The sequence below is a fragment of the Typopeltis vanoorti genome, chromosome 15, assembly GCF_054136105.1.
Source record: "Typopeltis vanoorti isolate ZY-2024b chromosome 15, IOZ_Tvanoo_1.0, whole genome shotgun sequence".
Lineage (NCBI taxonomy): Eukaryota > Metazoa > Arthropoda > Arachnida > Uropygi > Thelyphonidae > Typopeltis > Typopeltis vanoorti.
Genome location: NC_143563.1, coordinates 15,237,131 through 15,254,695, shown reverse-complemented (window position 1 = coordinate 15,254,695; position 17,565 = coordinate 15,237,131). Strand labels below are relative to the sequence as shown.

Below are 17,565 nucleotides of genomic sequence, written 5' to 3'. Positions count from 1 at the left end.
TTTCTCTTTCATTTCATTTACAAATAATAATAATAAAATATATGTTACAGTTTATATAAGGCACATAAAAGTTGCATACATAGAATTCCTCATAATATTATTGAAGGAATAAAGTAATAAGATAAATGTTATTTACTACAGAGTCCTTTCAATAGTATAATATACATTAAAATTATATAATTAAATAATAGCTGATAAAATTCAAGGATGATACATGAATAATAAATCTTAAGGGACTAACAAATAATATTTAAACAAGTCTTGCTTAGTATATGGTAGATTATGTTAAATGTGAATGAAGAATAAAAACATACAAAACAATTTCATTCACAGTTTAACAGTAACAATATCTAGATACCACCAGACAGACTCTCATAGTAATCATTACTTCCTTCTTGATAAAATGACTTATCTTAAAGCTTCCTCTGTTACATCTTGCAGATATTTCAAAATTTCAGTTGTTATCTCATCTGTTTCCAAAGTTTTCCCATTTAGGTAATTCATTGAATGCTCTCTTAATTTCTTAATCCAGTAACTCTGGATTTTATTTTTCAGTTTCACATTTAGATTCAATAATTTCAAGATTCACATTTACTAAAATGTCTTCAAGATATTCCTTCCAACTTTTTGCTATCTCTTACTACAACAGCAAACAATTTTTCTTTTAGTCTTGGTATGTTTGTCTCTGTTTTGTGATCAACAGTACATGCAACAATTATCTGATATATTTGTTGGCTCTTCCTATTTTTATGTTCAGTTTCTTTTATTTCTTTCAACCAGTGTTTCATTGCTTTTTTTTTTTTTTGGTAATCTCTCTTAATCTTATTCCTTAGTCATCAATTTTGTTCCTTTCCTCTATAAGTCTTTTTCCTTGCTGTATTTCTTTCTTCTATTACTTATCTTATTTGTAATTCACAGCTTCTTAGGTTACAATCTTCTTTTATTTCATTTATGATCATCCAATCTTTCTTTTCTCTATTCATCTTAAGCATACAATCTGTTTTTTCCCTTAAGTTCACCTTCATATATTCAAGGTTCTTAATAGTTTAATATTCCATCCTTTCTTCTTTATTTTATAAAACTTTTATTTACCATTTTGCAATAAGTGGTCATTATTACAGCTCTCAGATAGCTGTAACATGACTATTATTATTATTATCTCTTTTTACCTAATATAAAGTCATTCTGGTTATTTCCATGTATTGCATCTTCATTTGGTACATAAAAAGATATTATGTTACCAACTATCAAAACCATGTTCACAAAAGTCTAACAGTCTTTTTCTGCCTAGTTCAAATTGACCAGTTTCTTCATATTCATTGGCTCACCAACCACTACATTAAACTTGCGTATTAAAAAATAAATTATCTTTATCTAATGTTATCAGTTTTCTAGTTGCTTGTCATATACTTCTTCTATTTCATGATCTTCAAAGTTACTTGTTGGCATGTGCACTTGAATTATGATGGTCCCAGTAACAACAATCTCAGTGTGGATCTTGAATTGCAAGGTATACAATGGGATTGCTGCTAATGTCATCAATATCTGTCATTTAGATAGTAAGCATTTAAAAAAAAAAATAATAATAACCATAAGCAAAGTGGATTCCAACATTATTTCAAAACTGAATGTTTGCAAAAACCATGAAAGCTTTGCAAGTTAACCTGAGAGCTCATGAGAATACAACTGTTGGCATCCTCAAGTTGCCTTAGCTTAAACTACTTAAAAGATATAGGCGCTGCCCAAGCGTCTATACATTCGTGTTTCGTTAGTGATTTGATAAAGGTTTCACTGGCCAGACAGCCGTTTCAAACTGGTTGGTTCTCTTCAGAAATCAGGCAAAAACCTTAAGATAACAAAAACTCTCATTCAGTATTAAGGAAATCAAAATGTCAGAGAAATGTATTTTTTGTAAGTGAACTCTTGGTCGGTGCATAAAAGTAATTACTAAAGGAAGAGCCATAAGAATTCATTTCAACAATGTAAAATTACATAGGCAAAGTGGATACTAGATCCAACATTATTTCAAAACTGAATGCATTTGGCTTTGAAATAATAAATGTTGGATCTAGTATCCCACTTTGCCTATAACTGTACAAATGGGATAAAATAAATTAAAATCAAAAATAGTTTAAGTAGCAACTAAAGAAATCTGAAACATACATAATCCCCTATTCTGAGGATATCATTCTCTATAGAGGGCAACGTATGCCTTTGTCAAGAATAAGTCTTGCCTTAGCAATCTGGTTACATTTCATATTAAACCAACAACTGGACAAAAGAAAGATATACTATGATATTATTGGACTGAATACACAAAGGAGACTGTTATATAAACTGAAGCAGGGGATAGAAATATGCTGGTAACATTTTGCTGGCCTGGTTCAAATCCCACTTTGGACATGCATGTTTGTGAATGTCTTTAGGTGGTAGATCATGTAACAAGTACAACACACAAGACCTGCTTACTGGAGGTCTCAAGTTGCTTGAAAAAAGTTGCTTAAACATTTTATTGTGGTTACATGCTGCTTATAAACTGATTTCCCAAAGGTGTCTTTTCAACAACAACAAAAAAAGTTCCATATTTGATCTCTAGAAGGATTATCTAACTTAGTCCACTTGTTACTAATGTTATATAGGTTTACAGTCTCTTGTGAGTGGAATTCATATAAACATATAGGAGCAAAAGATGGAAAGGAAACAGAAACTAATATATAATTAAAGAGAATGGATGTCACCAATGGTACAGCATAGTAGTGATAATAATTACACTAATATGGACAGTAGTGGCCCAAGGATTCTATCTTTGGACCACTACTGTTCACATTAATGACACTGAGTATAGTAACATCAACTGTTTCATGATAATGATGCTAAATTATCATTATTATCCCAAGACCCCAAAGAGTCAAAAGACTCATCTAGGAGGTCCCTTTGTCATACGCAGCTCAATCATACCATGCCTTAAACATTGAAATTCTGCAGATATCACACTCTCAGGCAAAATATTCCAATCATTCACAACATGAAAAAAAACCTGCTTCACTCCCTTGCTCACATCCTCCAGGGATGATCCCTTGTTCTCCCTCAATCTCTCACAATTTTATGAAAAACTTCTTCAATGTTAATCCTATAACAACACCTTACCAAAAGGTAATAAATCGTTCTAATATGAAATCCTTATAGTGATTTGAATATACTGGTAGTACTATGAGTTATCGGCAAATCTAAAAACTTGCTAAGTCCATGGTTATGCATTTGGACTGATGATGCAGACCGAATATTACACTCATGAAAACTATAGATAGTTAAGGATAAAGAAGGAAATGGAATTCAGGAGCTTTGTTGTGAAGTGGTCAAGTCATCATAATGGAATACTGATAGTGTTACTAAGTTGTAGAGCTAAGGAAGTTATTTTTCTTTCTTTTTAAAAAAACTTGGATAAACACATCTGGACTATTGGGCTCATATATGCTGAATTAGATTCTGTGAGGATGAGAAGACAATGGAGAAGATTCAGAAACATGTAACTAAGATAATAACAAAGCTTGTGCTTAGAAATATGGCCTTAAAATGCTGGTAAACAGATGGAGGAGAGGAAATAAGATAGAAATATAGCAATTTGCAAGTAAATTTTAATAGCGGATATAGAACTTTTTCATGACAATTTTTTTGTCATGAAAAAAAAAAAAAAGAAAAGAAAAAGAAAAAGTTCTATATCTGCCTACTCCCTGTATGGGAACAAAAAGGCATTAGCTGATTTTTTTAAATTTTTTTAAGAACTTTTTCAATTTATGGCTGGTGGGAAGATAGAACAAGGAATTAATGAACATGATAACTAATATTTCAGGAATAGACAGCGTATACTAGGAATATAAATTAAATAAACTTTAATATATACTTTCCGATATTTCGGCGAACGTCACGTTGCCATCTTCTTGGGAACTTACTACAAAGATACGTGCACACAAGTACTAATAACAGCAAATGAAACTGAAGCTAGGAAGCTAACGTTTTCCTAAAGTCCTGATGGTGCCCCCTGGTGGGCTATATTGGTAGTTCTTGGCCTTTGGGCTGAAGTTCTTCTGATAAAAGTTTCCCAAATTTGGGGCAGTCTGCCCCAAATTTGGGAAACTTTTGGGAAATTTGGGAAACTCCCAAATTTGGGGCAGACTGCCCCAAATTTGGGAAACTTTTATCAGAAGAACTTCAGCCCAAAGGCCAAGAACTACCAATATAGCCCGCCAGGGGGCACCATCAGGACTTTAGGAAAACGTTAGCTTCCTAGCTTCAGTTTCATTTGCTGTTATTAGTACTTGTGTGCACGTATCTTTGTAGTAAGTTCCCAAGAAGATGGCAACGTGACGTTCGCCGAAATATCGGAAAGTATATATTAAAGTTTATTTAATTTATATTCCTAGTATACGCTGTCTATTCCTTAAATATTAGTTATCATGTTTAACCAGCGTATAAGCCTCTCAACAAGAATAATTAATGAACAAGGGAGCAGATTTTCTCATGATATGCAGCAGTGAGTGAAATGGGCTGTTAATAGGAGCGGTAAGTGCTTGCATGTGAATACAATAAGAAGCAAATGATTCTATTTAGTTACAACGCATCTAAGAAATAATAGTAGACTAATAATGTGGACATCAAAACTCGACTATAGTAAACTTACTAGGAACCACAGGAATAGTTTAATATAGTGGGAGGTTTACCATAGTGAATTTTCTTTAAAATAACACTTTACACATGGGAGGATTTTTTGATAGTTTGTTCTAGTGGGAATCAAACCATATTAGTCTAAAATCAGAATTTTCAGATATCTATCATAACACAATTCAATTTACCTGTAGGTCTCTAAGTCCCAAATTAAATGCATCATAAACACTGAATTCTTCCAGCTCAGCTGTAAATTCCCTGTGCATTCTATGAATTTCCAAATAAAGCCTATACGATACAAAGTATAAAAAAAATTAAAATGCGTATGTGAATTTCTCATCAATATAATTCTTTTTCTCATTGCTATACGAAATTTATTTCAGGCAATTATTTAGAGCGCACAAATAATACATTTTCAAATATGTTTTATATCTCAAAACAATTTAAACAGTTACCATTTTCTTGTCCTTACAGGTAATTTAAATTCAGTTAAACTTTCCCTTTGAAAAATGGAACATATCGGAAATAATGAATTGAGACCACTAAAGAAAAAATAACCAGCATACATGTTAGGCATGAACAAACTTAAAATTCTTCATAGAAACTAAAAATATTAATTTCCATTATGCATTCCTTTTATGAAAAAGGAAATTTGTAGGTCTCAAATTTGAATTTATAATCAAATAACTATGTTTTAAAGTGAAGGCAGAGACATTTGGGTAGAGAACTCTGAATGATCTGAATGCAGAGAACCAGATGAATAAATTCAAATTTAGATAACTCAAGATAATATAATACTTTCACTTTCAGATATTCTCACAAAAGTGCAATACACTAAAATTTTTAATGTGCATGCAACTGTGGTTCCTAGAAGTTATAGTTATCTGCAAATCTAGAAAGTTGTCATACTCAACTTATTAATGGCAAAATGAATCATAATGCTCCAGAAAACAATATAGAAACATAGCTAAACACTCTTTAATTGGAAAAACATGGATTCAGATCTTGTCTAGGATGTGAAAATGGGACTTTTCAACTGATGGCGAGTTAGCTGGTCTCCTGTGGAGGTGACAGGGTTTTCCCTCTTGGTTTCATCCTGCAGTACAAGAAAACCAGTCAGTCAAATACTAGCAATTAACAGACATAATAGCCTTTGTAGCCACTGCTTCAGCCATAATTCAAAACCACCCAAACATCCCACTGCATTCAATTTAGAAACCAGTTCAGTCACTCCTATTCAGTTTGCAAAAGATCAGTACCATCCAAAAAGTAGTTTACTAAATAAACAATTTGGTGCTTCTACAAAACATACATTACATAAAATAGACAATATCTGCAGATTTGAGTAAAAGAACATAAGAGTTAGGAGTACAATGCAACAGTTTTGGCCATACATGCCACTGTATGGCCAAAACTGTAAAAAACCATTTTTAATATGTTTCTGCCACCTGTTTACTCACCAAATGTTTTTAAAATGCCATATCTGTGGTCTCTAGTCTTTGATCAAGATTTTAATTTCAATCCAGCCCTCAGATCCGTAAGTTAAAATTTGAACACTGTCTTATATATGGCTAGTTCAGTTTGACTGATTTCTCTTATTCATTTTAAACATACTTAGTTGACTCCTTACCCCACTAGCTTTGTTAATTCTGTTGTCTGTTCCCATAATTTAGTTTGTCTTCTTAATTAAAAAATGTGCCTAAATAGCCAAAATGTTTTACATGTTCTGTAAGTTCTCCCTTCAAGATGCAGTCAATGTTTTCAATGTTCCTACCTATTTTTGTAGTCTGTCTTTTTATTGCTAATTTTCATACCAAATTCATTATAGCAGTTATTCAATTTACTTAAGGAATCCTGAAGATTTGCACTGGATTTATTAAAAATTATCACATCATCTGCATAAAGTAAAGAGCTGAGTTGAATATCAAGAATTTTGATATCACGCCTAATGCTAATTTTTTTCATAATCAGATCCATATAGATGATGAATAACAGTGGAAATATGCACCTTTGTTTCATAACAGATTAGCTCCTTCAATTCTAACTGATGTTTTACAACTCAAATATAGAGTATGTATTGCTTGATCTAATGTATCACTTACACCATAAAAGTTTTGCATTTGAACATCTCTTCTGGTACCTTATCACATACATTTTATAAATAATACAAAACACAAATACAGATTGTTATACTCCTATGATTTCTCAACTATTTGTCTTAAAGTGAAAATATGATCCTGGCAGAACAATATTGCTTTAATGATATTAAAAAAAACAATGATTCTATATCAATTGTTTACATTAGAAAAAATTTCACAATTTCTCACATTTACTTTTCTTTAAAAATATATTTTTTATGCAGCATACTAATTCATTTCTTTTGGTATTTTATATAAAGAAGGGGAAAGCTCACACTTTGCAATAGATTTTCTTGTCATAGATAAATTCACTTATCTATGACAAGAAAATCAGCAATGTTTGACAATGCCACTATTAGACTAGATATTAGCTGTAAAATTTTAATAAACTTTTGAAGTTATTTTCATAAACCATGTTTTTTTACCTGTTCTATATCATTAAAAGAATGTTATAAAAACATTTAAGCTTAAAATACAGAACACATAAATGCTTGTAAGAATGTGGAGACCTCAACAGGTCTTACTCAATCTTGCCTTTCTGTGATACACCCTGTTAGGTATTCAATATAATATTGAGTAAAGATGAGTTGGCAATTTATGAATTACTGAACTATATTCTGTATCAGGCTTAAACTACACAATATGACAGCAATTAAATGTCAGGATATCAGGACAAACAGTGAAAATTAACTTAATAATAACAATTAGAAAACCTATTCAGGCAACATGAAAAATTTCAAGAATGGCACACAATTTAGAGTAATATGGAAACATTTCCAAATGGGAAAGTAGAAAATAAAATATTTGTACCTATGTCCAAATGGAGTATCAGTACTGAAGAAATAGAGTGATTCTTTGAGTCATTGGAGAAGGGAGATGACAAAATATGAATATTAAATATGGGAAATTTTCTGGAGGAAGGAGCACTACAAAAAGAATTGGAGATGTTAAAAATGAAATGAAAAGAAAGATATTTTCGATGTCTGAATAATTACTTATCAAGACAAATAGTTGAAAAATCATGGGAATATAACAAAGATCTACAAGGTTTATAGATCTGGTCATAGCATATGATAATGTGTTAGGAAAGATTCTATACAGAGCAATATACAATTGAATCTCACAACAAAGTTGTCAGGACTTAGAACAGATTGTCATAGAGGATAATTTGCTGTAGTAAAATTTCCTTTAGAATAGTAGTACATCTAATAGGACTTTGGTTGAGAATTCAGTGCTTGTTATAATGGTATTTGCTATAATGAGAGCTAACTGTATAGCATACACCTTTCCATTCTGAATGGAAGATGCATAGGGAGATAATTTGCAGGGCAAGCATGCTCCACTATTGGTTGGAAGTTTTTTTTTTTTTTTTCCCCACTTGGTTAGACTATAATAAATTTAGTTTAATCCTTTATCCAAGTGTAAGGAAACAAAGTTTGCACCTGAAGTATCTTCAGGACTGAGGCAACTTGTGGTGAAGATGGACTAAGCTCTCATCACTTGTCTCCCATAATGCAAAGCACATCTCCTCGCAGACATGTATAATGTCTATGCATTAAGGGAAAGGCCACTATCCTAACCAGTTTGGACCTTTATTGAGGTCTCATCAGTTGGAGCCAGACCCAGAGGTGGTGATACTAAGGTGGAAGCAATGGAGAAGTCATATTTACCTATACCAGTTGCAAAAGGTGCCTTATTATTAAATTACTCTGGATTTAGAGAAAGATGGTGGAAGTTTTTTTCCCCCCACTTGGTTAGACTATAATAAAATTAGTTTAATCCTTTATCCATCCAAGTGTAAGGAAATAAAGTTTGCATGAAGTATCTTCAGGACTGAGGCAACTCGTGGTAAAGGTGGACTAAGCTCTCATCACTTGTCTTAGTATCTCCCATAATGCAAAACACATCTCCTTGCAGACATGTATAATGCTATATATTAAGGGAAGGGTCACTACCCAGACTGGTTTTGACCTTTATTGAGGTCTCATTAGTGGGAGCCAGAGTAGCCCATAACTTCATGGGCTACAGCATTGCCATCCATTACCCCTCTACCTGGGTAACAGCAACATCTGAGCCTCAGTTAGAACTTCATTAGCTACAGCATTTTCATCCATCACCCAAGCTTCCAACCAGTTTTGACCCTTGGGGGAGGGGGAGGTCTTGTTAGTGGGAGCCAGATCCAGTGGTGATATCAAGGTTGAAGCAATGCAGAAATCATATTTACCTATACGAGTTGCCAAAAGGTGTCACACCTTATTATTAAATTACTCTGGATTTAGAAAAAGATGTTGGAAGTTTTTTCCCACTCGGTCAGACTATGATAAATTTACTTTAATCCTTTATCCAAGTGTAAGGAAACAAAGTTTGAGCCTGAAGTATCTTCAGGACTGAGGCAACTTGTGATAAAGGTGGATTAAGTTCTCATCACTTGTCTTAGTATTTCCAATAATGCAAAGCACATCTCCTTGCAGACATGTATAATGCTATGCATTAACGGAATGGCCACTATCCAGACTGGTTTCGACTTTATTGAGGTCTCATCAGTGGGAGCCAGACCCATAGGTGGTGATAATAAGGTGGAAGTAATGGAGAAGTCATATTTACCTATACCAGTTGCCAAAGGTGTCTCACCTTATGCTCCACTATTATTCATCATTTGTACAAAGAACAGATGAAGTGGCAGCATTAAACATGATATCAAAATTGGAGATATTAAGCTTCGTTCTCTGCTTTATACAGAATATATAATATTCAGGACTGTTTACCTCAGCTAAATAACGGCTGCAATAAGTTTGGAATAAAATTAATCAGCAATAACAATGACAAACTAAGAAAATAGACAGGGATACTGAAAACAACTACATTCTCAATAGAATATGATATTGGAGGTTTAAGGAATAATTGGAGGAATATTTACAGCATTAGGACAGGATCAAAACTAATTTTAACACATCTAATATTTTGTCTCAGTCGCTGAAACATCTTCAGGGATTACAAATAATTTGTAACACACTCAAATACAACACATGGGCGACCTCTAAAGTCCTATCTAGGTAGTGCACCCACTATGGGTGTTTGTAGGTGGCCTAGGATGTAAAGTGGGATCTCTGATAATTAATGCTTCCCAAATTTTGGGAAAAGTTTTATGCAACTATATTTATTTAAATTCCGTTGATTTCTGAGTGCCCCTGCAGATTCTAAAAACAGCCTTTCTTTTATGAATTTACTATGGTGAAGCATGGTGGTTTTTTCCCAGGAGATCCTGGGGTTGTATCCAAAACATGGTTTGCAAGGCCATAGTGATGATTGCAGATGTATGATTTGCATTCTAAACAGATGGTTGCTGACTACCTGTCTGTCCGAAGTAAACCAGTTTGCAGGAACAGGTACTTTATATACTCCAGGCACTGAGAGAGGAGGCAGCTGATCTTTGGTAGAACGGATATGAGTAGCAAATGATGTGTGGAGGTTGTACTTTAAGGACCTGGCTATTTTTTCTGATGTATGATTCATAGGATGGGGGAAATACCATACCCTACATCCACCTGGCATACTTTGGACAGACAGGTAGATCAGCCACTATTCACTTAGATGCACACAAAACTTGCATTCTGCAATTATGACTATGGTCAGTCCGGTCTTACAGACATGTACTGGATACTACTCCCAGGATTTTCTGGAAAGACCACCATACTTCATTACAATAAAGTTAAGAAACTGAAATTATTTTTAGAATGTGCAGCAGCACTGAAAAATCAACTTAAACAAATATGGTTGCAAGAAACTTCCCAAATTTGGGAAACATTAATCATCAGGTCCCAAGTTACAATTTAGGCCTCCTACAAATGTTCCATAAAGGGTACACCACCCAGACAGGAGGAATTTAGAGCAATATCCACATTTCATTCAGTATTGTGTTGCCTTTGTGTGAGTGTTACAAGTGGTAGTTGTACTTATTGAAGATGTCTCAGTGACTGATGAAATATTGGAAGCATTAAAATAGTTTTTAATCCTTTTTTTAGTGCTGACAATACTCCATTAAACCTCCAACATGACAATGACATTATAGAAAGGGTCACATCAGTGGAAGCCAGAACTAAGACATACAAGGTATCTCTTTGGTATATTTCCTAACCATTTTTTAGTTAAGAAATACTGTAGAATGCTCACAGATTCTTCACACTGGCCATTCCATTTATCCACAAGTCAATTAATTGTAACTATACCATACCCAATGAATTTGTATTATAATCTAAAGTAAGTGTTTTTGTAAGTAATTTAAACTAAGAGTTAAATGAAGATCATACTTATTTTCTAGTTCTGTAGAATTCATAGGCAGTGGAAATCTAGAACTTGCAGTAAGCTGTTCAAAGTTATTCAACAACTGTATTACCTGTAAAATCAAAATTTAAAAAATAAAAATTAAAAAAAAAATATATATATATATATTGGAATTCAGTAATTATTCCATCAAATTATTACAGTAAAGCTGTATAAATGCAAGGTTTAAGAATCTGTACATGGAAAGTTGTAAACTTCTATATCATATTAATATTTTGTGTGAACTAATCTGGAAACTAAGAGACTAAAGATAGCCTTTTTCCAAGCCAGTTCAGTCTTTAGTAAACAGGGTGATGGAAACTATGAAAAATTCTACGAACAAGACATTTACAAAAATCTTATGCCACAGCAGGATTCAAATCCACAGTTCAGTCTTTAGTAAACAGGATGATGGAAACTATGAAAAATTCTACGAATAAGACATTTACAAAACTCTTATGCCACAGCAGGATTCAAATCCACAGCCTGGGGAGGAAGATTTTTATAGATGCAAAATATGCATAAAACAATTTTGAAATCACTATAAGGACCCTTTAAAATGTTTGTCATTTGATGGACAAAGTTTTGTCTGTCAAAACCAGTTTTGTGTTTACAACAAATATACGTAAGTTTTATATAATTTTCAGAAAATAAAATAATGCAAATATTTATTAAAAGATTCAAGAAATAATAGTAACACAATGTTAATGAGAGTCTGGAATGTAAAGGTTTTCATTAGGAATTATGAAAGAAGCAACTAAAGCTATGAAGCTAATGTATTATGTCTGTAACTGAATGCTGTGGACTTGTTTTAGTTAAATCAACAATAATTTGCGTGTGTGTGTGTGTCAAGTATAATATACAGCTGATCAGGTTATGGAATCCTTACTGTAACATGTCTGTCAATATGGCATTTACTGAAAATGCAAGCTAAACCAACAGTTCTTCCAGTGTATTAGGGTGATTTAAAGACTATTTCTTTAAAAATTATGCAAAATTTCCTATAAATCTTTATATATGTGTAATGTTCACTGCTTTTGCCCCTTCTTCAGCCCATCTGGTTAGGTAAGTCATTAAAATTCTCCAAGTTATACACTCTTTCTAGTTTTATATACATCTACAATACTAGTTTTCTTAAATTCGTCACAGGTATTTGATTATATGCTTGTCTGGCATCTCACTAATTTCATCTCTCTTCAAATTTTAATCCAGTAGTGTTTGTAATGAATGCACAATACCTTGAGTTTTCTAAATGACTATTCTTTGTTGAAGATAGTACATTGCATTGTTCTTAATCTGAAACAGACATTATAATTAAACAAGGGTTTATTTCTTTTTTTGAAATGCATGCTAAAAAATCTTCAAGTCTGAACAGAAATATGGAGTATATTAATGCAAGGAAAATACTGGAATCCAATCTAAATATAAAAATAAATTAAAAAAAAAACTTTTTTTCAGATTTTTTTTTTTTTTGATAATATCTGTAATGTTATTCATGCAAGTTTTATTGGTTGCATTTTTTTAATACATTGAATTCCACCTAGTTGAAGAGAGAAATCTAATTAAATTACACCATACCTCCAGGTCTTCTCTCCAATTAACTAATGAGTAGCAAAGAATGAGTAAGTGTATGGTTATATACTAGTTACCAGATTACTTAAGATTTAGTAATGTTTGTTAAAGTGGTATTTCAATATACTGTTGTCTCTGAAATAGCCATTGGTAGTACTGATGCATTACATTTATTTGTGTAACAAAGGGGTAATATGACAATAATAACATTTAAGAATACAGTTGATAATCCTTATGTTAACAGTTTCAAAAGCTGTGGTTAAATACCAAAATATCCTCAGGAAAAAGAACAAAAAATTTCCATAAAGAGAAATATTCCTATATGAATGTACGATTACCATTTCTGGGTAACCACAAGATTTATTCAGCACTTAATTAATGCTTGAAATTTTAAGTTAATTATCAACTAGATTTGTTACCAACTAGATTTTTTTTTTTTTTTGAGGTGGGGGAGGTACTACCCAAGTGCAACTGACATACCAAATGTGACATTTAAGCCTATTTTAAAAGACTACAAATAAATGCTAATCTTTTGGTTAATGAACATCATTACTTTAAAGAGACATAACAAATTTGATTCTTTGACTCAAATAAGAAACTCAGATTTTGTTTCCATTTCTGAAAACAGAAATCTACATTCCTGGGGCTAATAAATTCCACTACTGAAGATGAGATCTCAGAAGAACACCCAGTGGTTTTGATAAATTCATAATTAACAGAGGGAGTGAACAACTTAATAAAAAACTTACTTTCATAGATTGATAGCAGAGTAAATTCTGGAAGAGAGTAAGGCATTAGTTTAATGGTAGATTCTAAGTTTGAATTTGATATCAAATGTTTGTTTTGCATAACAAATCCAGATATATTAGTTAAATGCAAGTCACAATCAATTACATGATCTTCTAGTTCTTTGTGAATCATTGGTACATCTACAGTCATACTTTTTAGAATCACTTGAATCAAACTAATTTTAGAAGATACAAGATACAAGCACAAACTTTGTTTGCTTACACTTGGATAAAGGATTAAACTAAATTTATTAAAGTTACATTACAATTCACATAGTATGCCAAAGTATCACTAGCTTGACTTCTGATTTTGAAAAACACTACATCAAAGCTATATATGTCCTGTTTTTTTTATAGTCCAAAATAAAATTCTTCATATTATCCCATAATTAAAAATATCAGTAAATGCTGCAGTATTAGTGGTGGCCTAATATTCAAAATGAAGGTTGAAGTTGTTATATTCAAATTAATATCTGGAGTAATTAGTGACTGGTCTTGGAGGTAGGGGTTTAATATTGACCTGTTAGAAATAAAGTCTAAAAATTAAACCAATAAAGATTTTTATTATTAGACTAAATATTACTTCCACATTTTTCATGCTTTTTCTTTGGTTGACAGCATCTTCAGGAAGATTTACAAGAAATATACATAACGATCTAAATGCTTCAAATAGCTTTTTTTTTCTTTTTTTTTTTAACAAATTGAAAGATATCAATTAGTCACACATACCATTAGACACTTCACACACAGTCTGTATGTTTCTATGTAAAACTTGCAGGTGATTGCTGGCATAAAATAGATCATGTATGTTACATGAATTAAAGGCTTCCAGATGAATTATAAAGTACAATTTCCTAGTTTTTGTTTAACGTGTCATGTGAGAGAGAATCACTTCAGAAGACTGAACATTCTGGTGAATGAATGAGTTTTCCTCTACGTAAGGAAAACAAAACAAAACAAAAAAAAATCAGAAAATGAGAACAGTGAAGATGAGTAGAAAAGAATTAAAAAAATGATGCTTGCTTTATGTGATCTTGCTAAAGTTCATACTTTTTACAGATGTTTAATGTGCCTAATTGTTAGTAACTATGATGAAAACTTTCACAGTTGAATGAAGAAAGGAAAACCATTAGCATTATTTTGTTTTTCTGAATGTCAGGTGGAAATGTTCCTCAAAAATTTCTCTAAAGAGAATGATTCTTACAGAATCATAACTAAAGACCTCCTACTTTTATTATTATTGTTTTCCTGATCCCATGAAGTCACAAGACTCATCACGGAAGGTCAACACTAGTGAACACGAAGTCTATCATACCACTCCTTAAAATCATCTCCAGTCTGGACGTTCTCCACCCTCTCAGGTAATGCATTCCATGCTCCTATCACTCTCCATGCAAAAAACTTACTTCTTACCCCTTTTACTCACCACCTCCTTTTGCAACTTTCAGGAATGGTCTCCTCAGTGTTAATACAATAACCCTTCAAAGTGCTCAAATGTCTCAATCATATCTCCTCCCCCCCACCCTTGCTTTCTATCTGCCAGCCCACATACTCTGTCTATCCTCAAAATCAATGCAGTCATGACGTCATTTTTGTTATCCATCTCTCTCTGCACCCTCTCCAAGATTACTTCATTCCCTTCAAATCCCAATGACCAGATCTGAGCACAGAAATCCAAATGTGGTCTGATCAGAGCTTTATACAATGGGACCAGCACACTTATCTTTCATGATCAATGTTCTCCTTAACATTACTGCAATTCTCTGAGTCTTTACAACCTTTGTAATATGACCCTGGAACTTGAAATCTCTATCCAGAATCATCCCAAGATCCTTTGCTTCCTCCACTTCTTCCAGTATAATTCACCAAGTGAGAATGATGCATCCCTTCTGTGGATTCCAAATTTTAAAACCTTACATTTAGTTGCATTAAACTGATATCCCCATGCCCTTGCTCATCCATCCTCTTGAAGAGTCAAAATATCAGCACTATTACTAATAATCCTTCCAAGGTTTACATATCATCTGCAAACAACTGAATATCTCCCTGCGGTCCTGTGATAATGTCATTGACATAAAGAATGAACAGCAATGGTCCCTGTGGAACTCCAGTTGTAACCTTCCTATACATTGATACTGCTCCCCCATATACAACTCTCTGATATCTATCAGTGAATCACCAATCCAATCCACTAACCTGATATCTAAGCCCATATGATGCAACTTAAAAATCAGCATCATGTGGTACCCAGTCAAATGCTTTGGAAAAGAAAATAGTGTATGTTTTACCTTCATCCACTGCTCTTGTTACTCTATTGTAAAAGGTAACCAGATTACTAAAACAAGAGCACCCTTTAACAAATCCATGCTGGCTTGCATATGGTGAAACTCCATCTAGTTCCCCTGCCTTATTGACATTTAGTGTGCTCAGTATTTGAAATACATCCTCTTCATTCACTATTTCACTCATTATCCTTCTAGGAATAAAGCCTATAGTACCAGAATGGAACACTAATAAAGTGATCATTAAATAGCTCAACCTATGTCATCTGCTTTGGTCATCTGATTTCCATTTTTCCTCCTACTTGTCATGTAGTGAAAATACTCCTTGGGATTCTCCTTGGATTGCAGTGCCAGTCTCCTCTCATATTCTAATTTTTCTCTTTTACAATACTAGTCACTTTCCTAGCCTAAGCCTTATATTCCTCACGAAACTCTTCAACTCTCTTTATTTGCCTTCCATAATCTCTTTTTCTTCTACAATTCCCCTTTTATTCCTTTTGTCATCCATTTGACCCCAAATGGATTTATCTACTTCACTCGAGGTATACAATTTGTCATTGCTGTCAACAATTTTTTTCTTAGGTATCTCCCATGCACTAATGACCCTTCTTCCTTTAAATTCTTTTATTCATTGCAATACTTCAAGCTGGTTTCTAAGTCTATGATAGTCACCTGCTTTATAATTCCACATCATTTCCTTCTGTTTTGATACCTCCCCATGCCTATTCATCCTCCAAGTCAGGACTACATGGTCACTCTCATCAACAGGGTACAAATATGCCATCTCAGTCACAATTAGATCCTCTGGTGCTATGACCAAATCCAGAACTCTTGATCCTCGTGTTCCCTCCACTACATGCTGTCTAAGACAGTTGTCCCTCAAGAAATTTAAAAATTCAGTTCCTTTATTACTGCATTCTATCTCCTCTGCCCATCTATCCATTTATCTATCCTCAATATTCTATTCTTCTCTATAGTTATATTCTATTCTATTCTTCTCAACATAAAAAAAAAATAGTTGGAGTCCCCATAATGACTCCCTGCTTTGTGCTTGCCAAACTAATTTGCCTAAACATTTCCTGCTCATCAACCATCTATATTCCTGGGTCTGTAGCATCTTCCCACTAAATATCGTCCTATAAACATCCATCTCATACCACTTACTCTCAAAGCCATTAGTGTTATTTCCACTGAGATTCTCCACCCTGAGAGTGCACAATTCATCTCTTATGAGTTGAATCACAATTCATCTCCACCACCATGTTTTACCTTCCATATTCTGCGAAGTGTGCCATACCCTTCAATTTCTATCCATGTTAGAACATACTCCTCAGTTAACCAAGTTTCACTGGTACCAACAACTTTGGAGAAACTGAGTCGATCAATGTCACAAACTCATTCCTTTTATTCCTAATGCTAGCATCTATATACAGAAAAAAAAAGAGTATTGCCATCCTTCTTATAGTCATTATTACTCTCCTCAAACTCCACCTTGCTCTGGAATATAGTGTACACCCCCCTTCTTTCTCAAGTCACTATTCGCACATGAGGCCATCCCTCCAACATTCCACCAGTCCAATTCTAGTTTTGCTGTCTCAACATATACACTTGCCCAGAAAACAAATCTCTCCAAATGCCTTGCATCCTTCTCAATTCAAATGCAATCTCTCTCTCTCGCATACAGCTTTCTTCTATCCTCAAATGTACTTCACACATCCACATATTCCAGACCCTTTTCCTGCACATTCTCACTATCATCTCATTCCTTGTCACTGCTTTTCTCCTACACTCTGCATTATCTTA

At 33.3% G+C, this 17,565-nt stretch overlaps 1 protein-coding gene across 4 annotated transcripts in view; it reads right to left on the bottom strand.

Annotated features, from left to right (window-relative positions):
* The window catches only part of LOC150098408 (uncharacterized), a 255,884-nt gene that overhangs the window by 43,812 nt on the left and 194,507 nt on the right, over positions 1 to 17,565 (bottom strand). For 2 of the 4 annotated variants that reach the window (XR_016549454.1, XM_090404682.1), the window contains exons 19-20: positions 11,108 to 11,193; positions 4,851 to 4,950 (exon numbers count right to left, since the gene is read on the bottom strand). Coding sequence is in view for 1 of the 4 variants with exons in the window: in XM_090404682.1 (XP_090260808.1) it covers positions 4,851 to 4,950; positions 11,108 to 11,193 (186 nt within the window). In the remaining 3 variants the exon portion in view is untranslated. The remainder of the gene's footprint in view (positions 1 to 4,850; positions 4,951 to 11,107; positions 11,194 to 17,565) is intronic. The other 2 variants (XR_016549455.1, XR_016549456.1) reach the window with 1 other exon arrangement.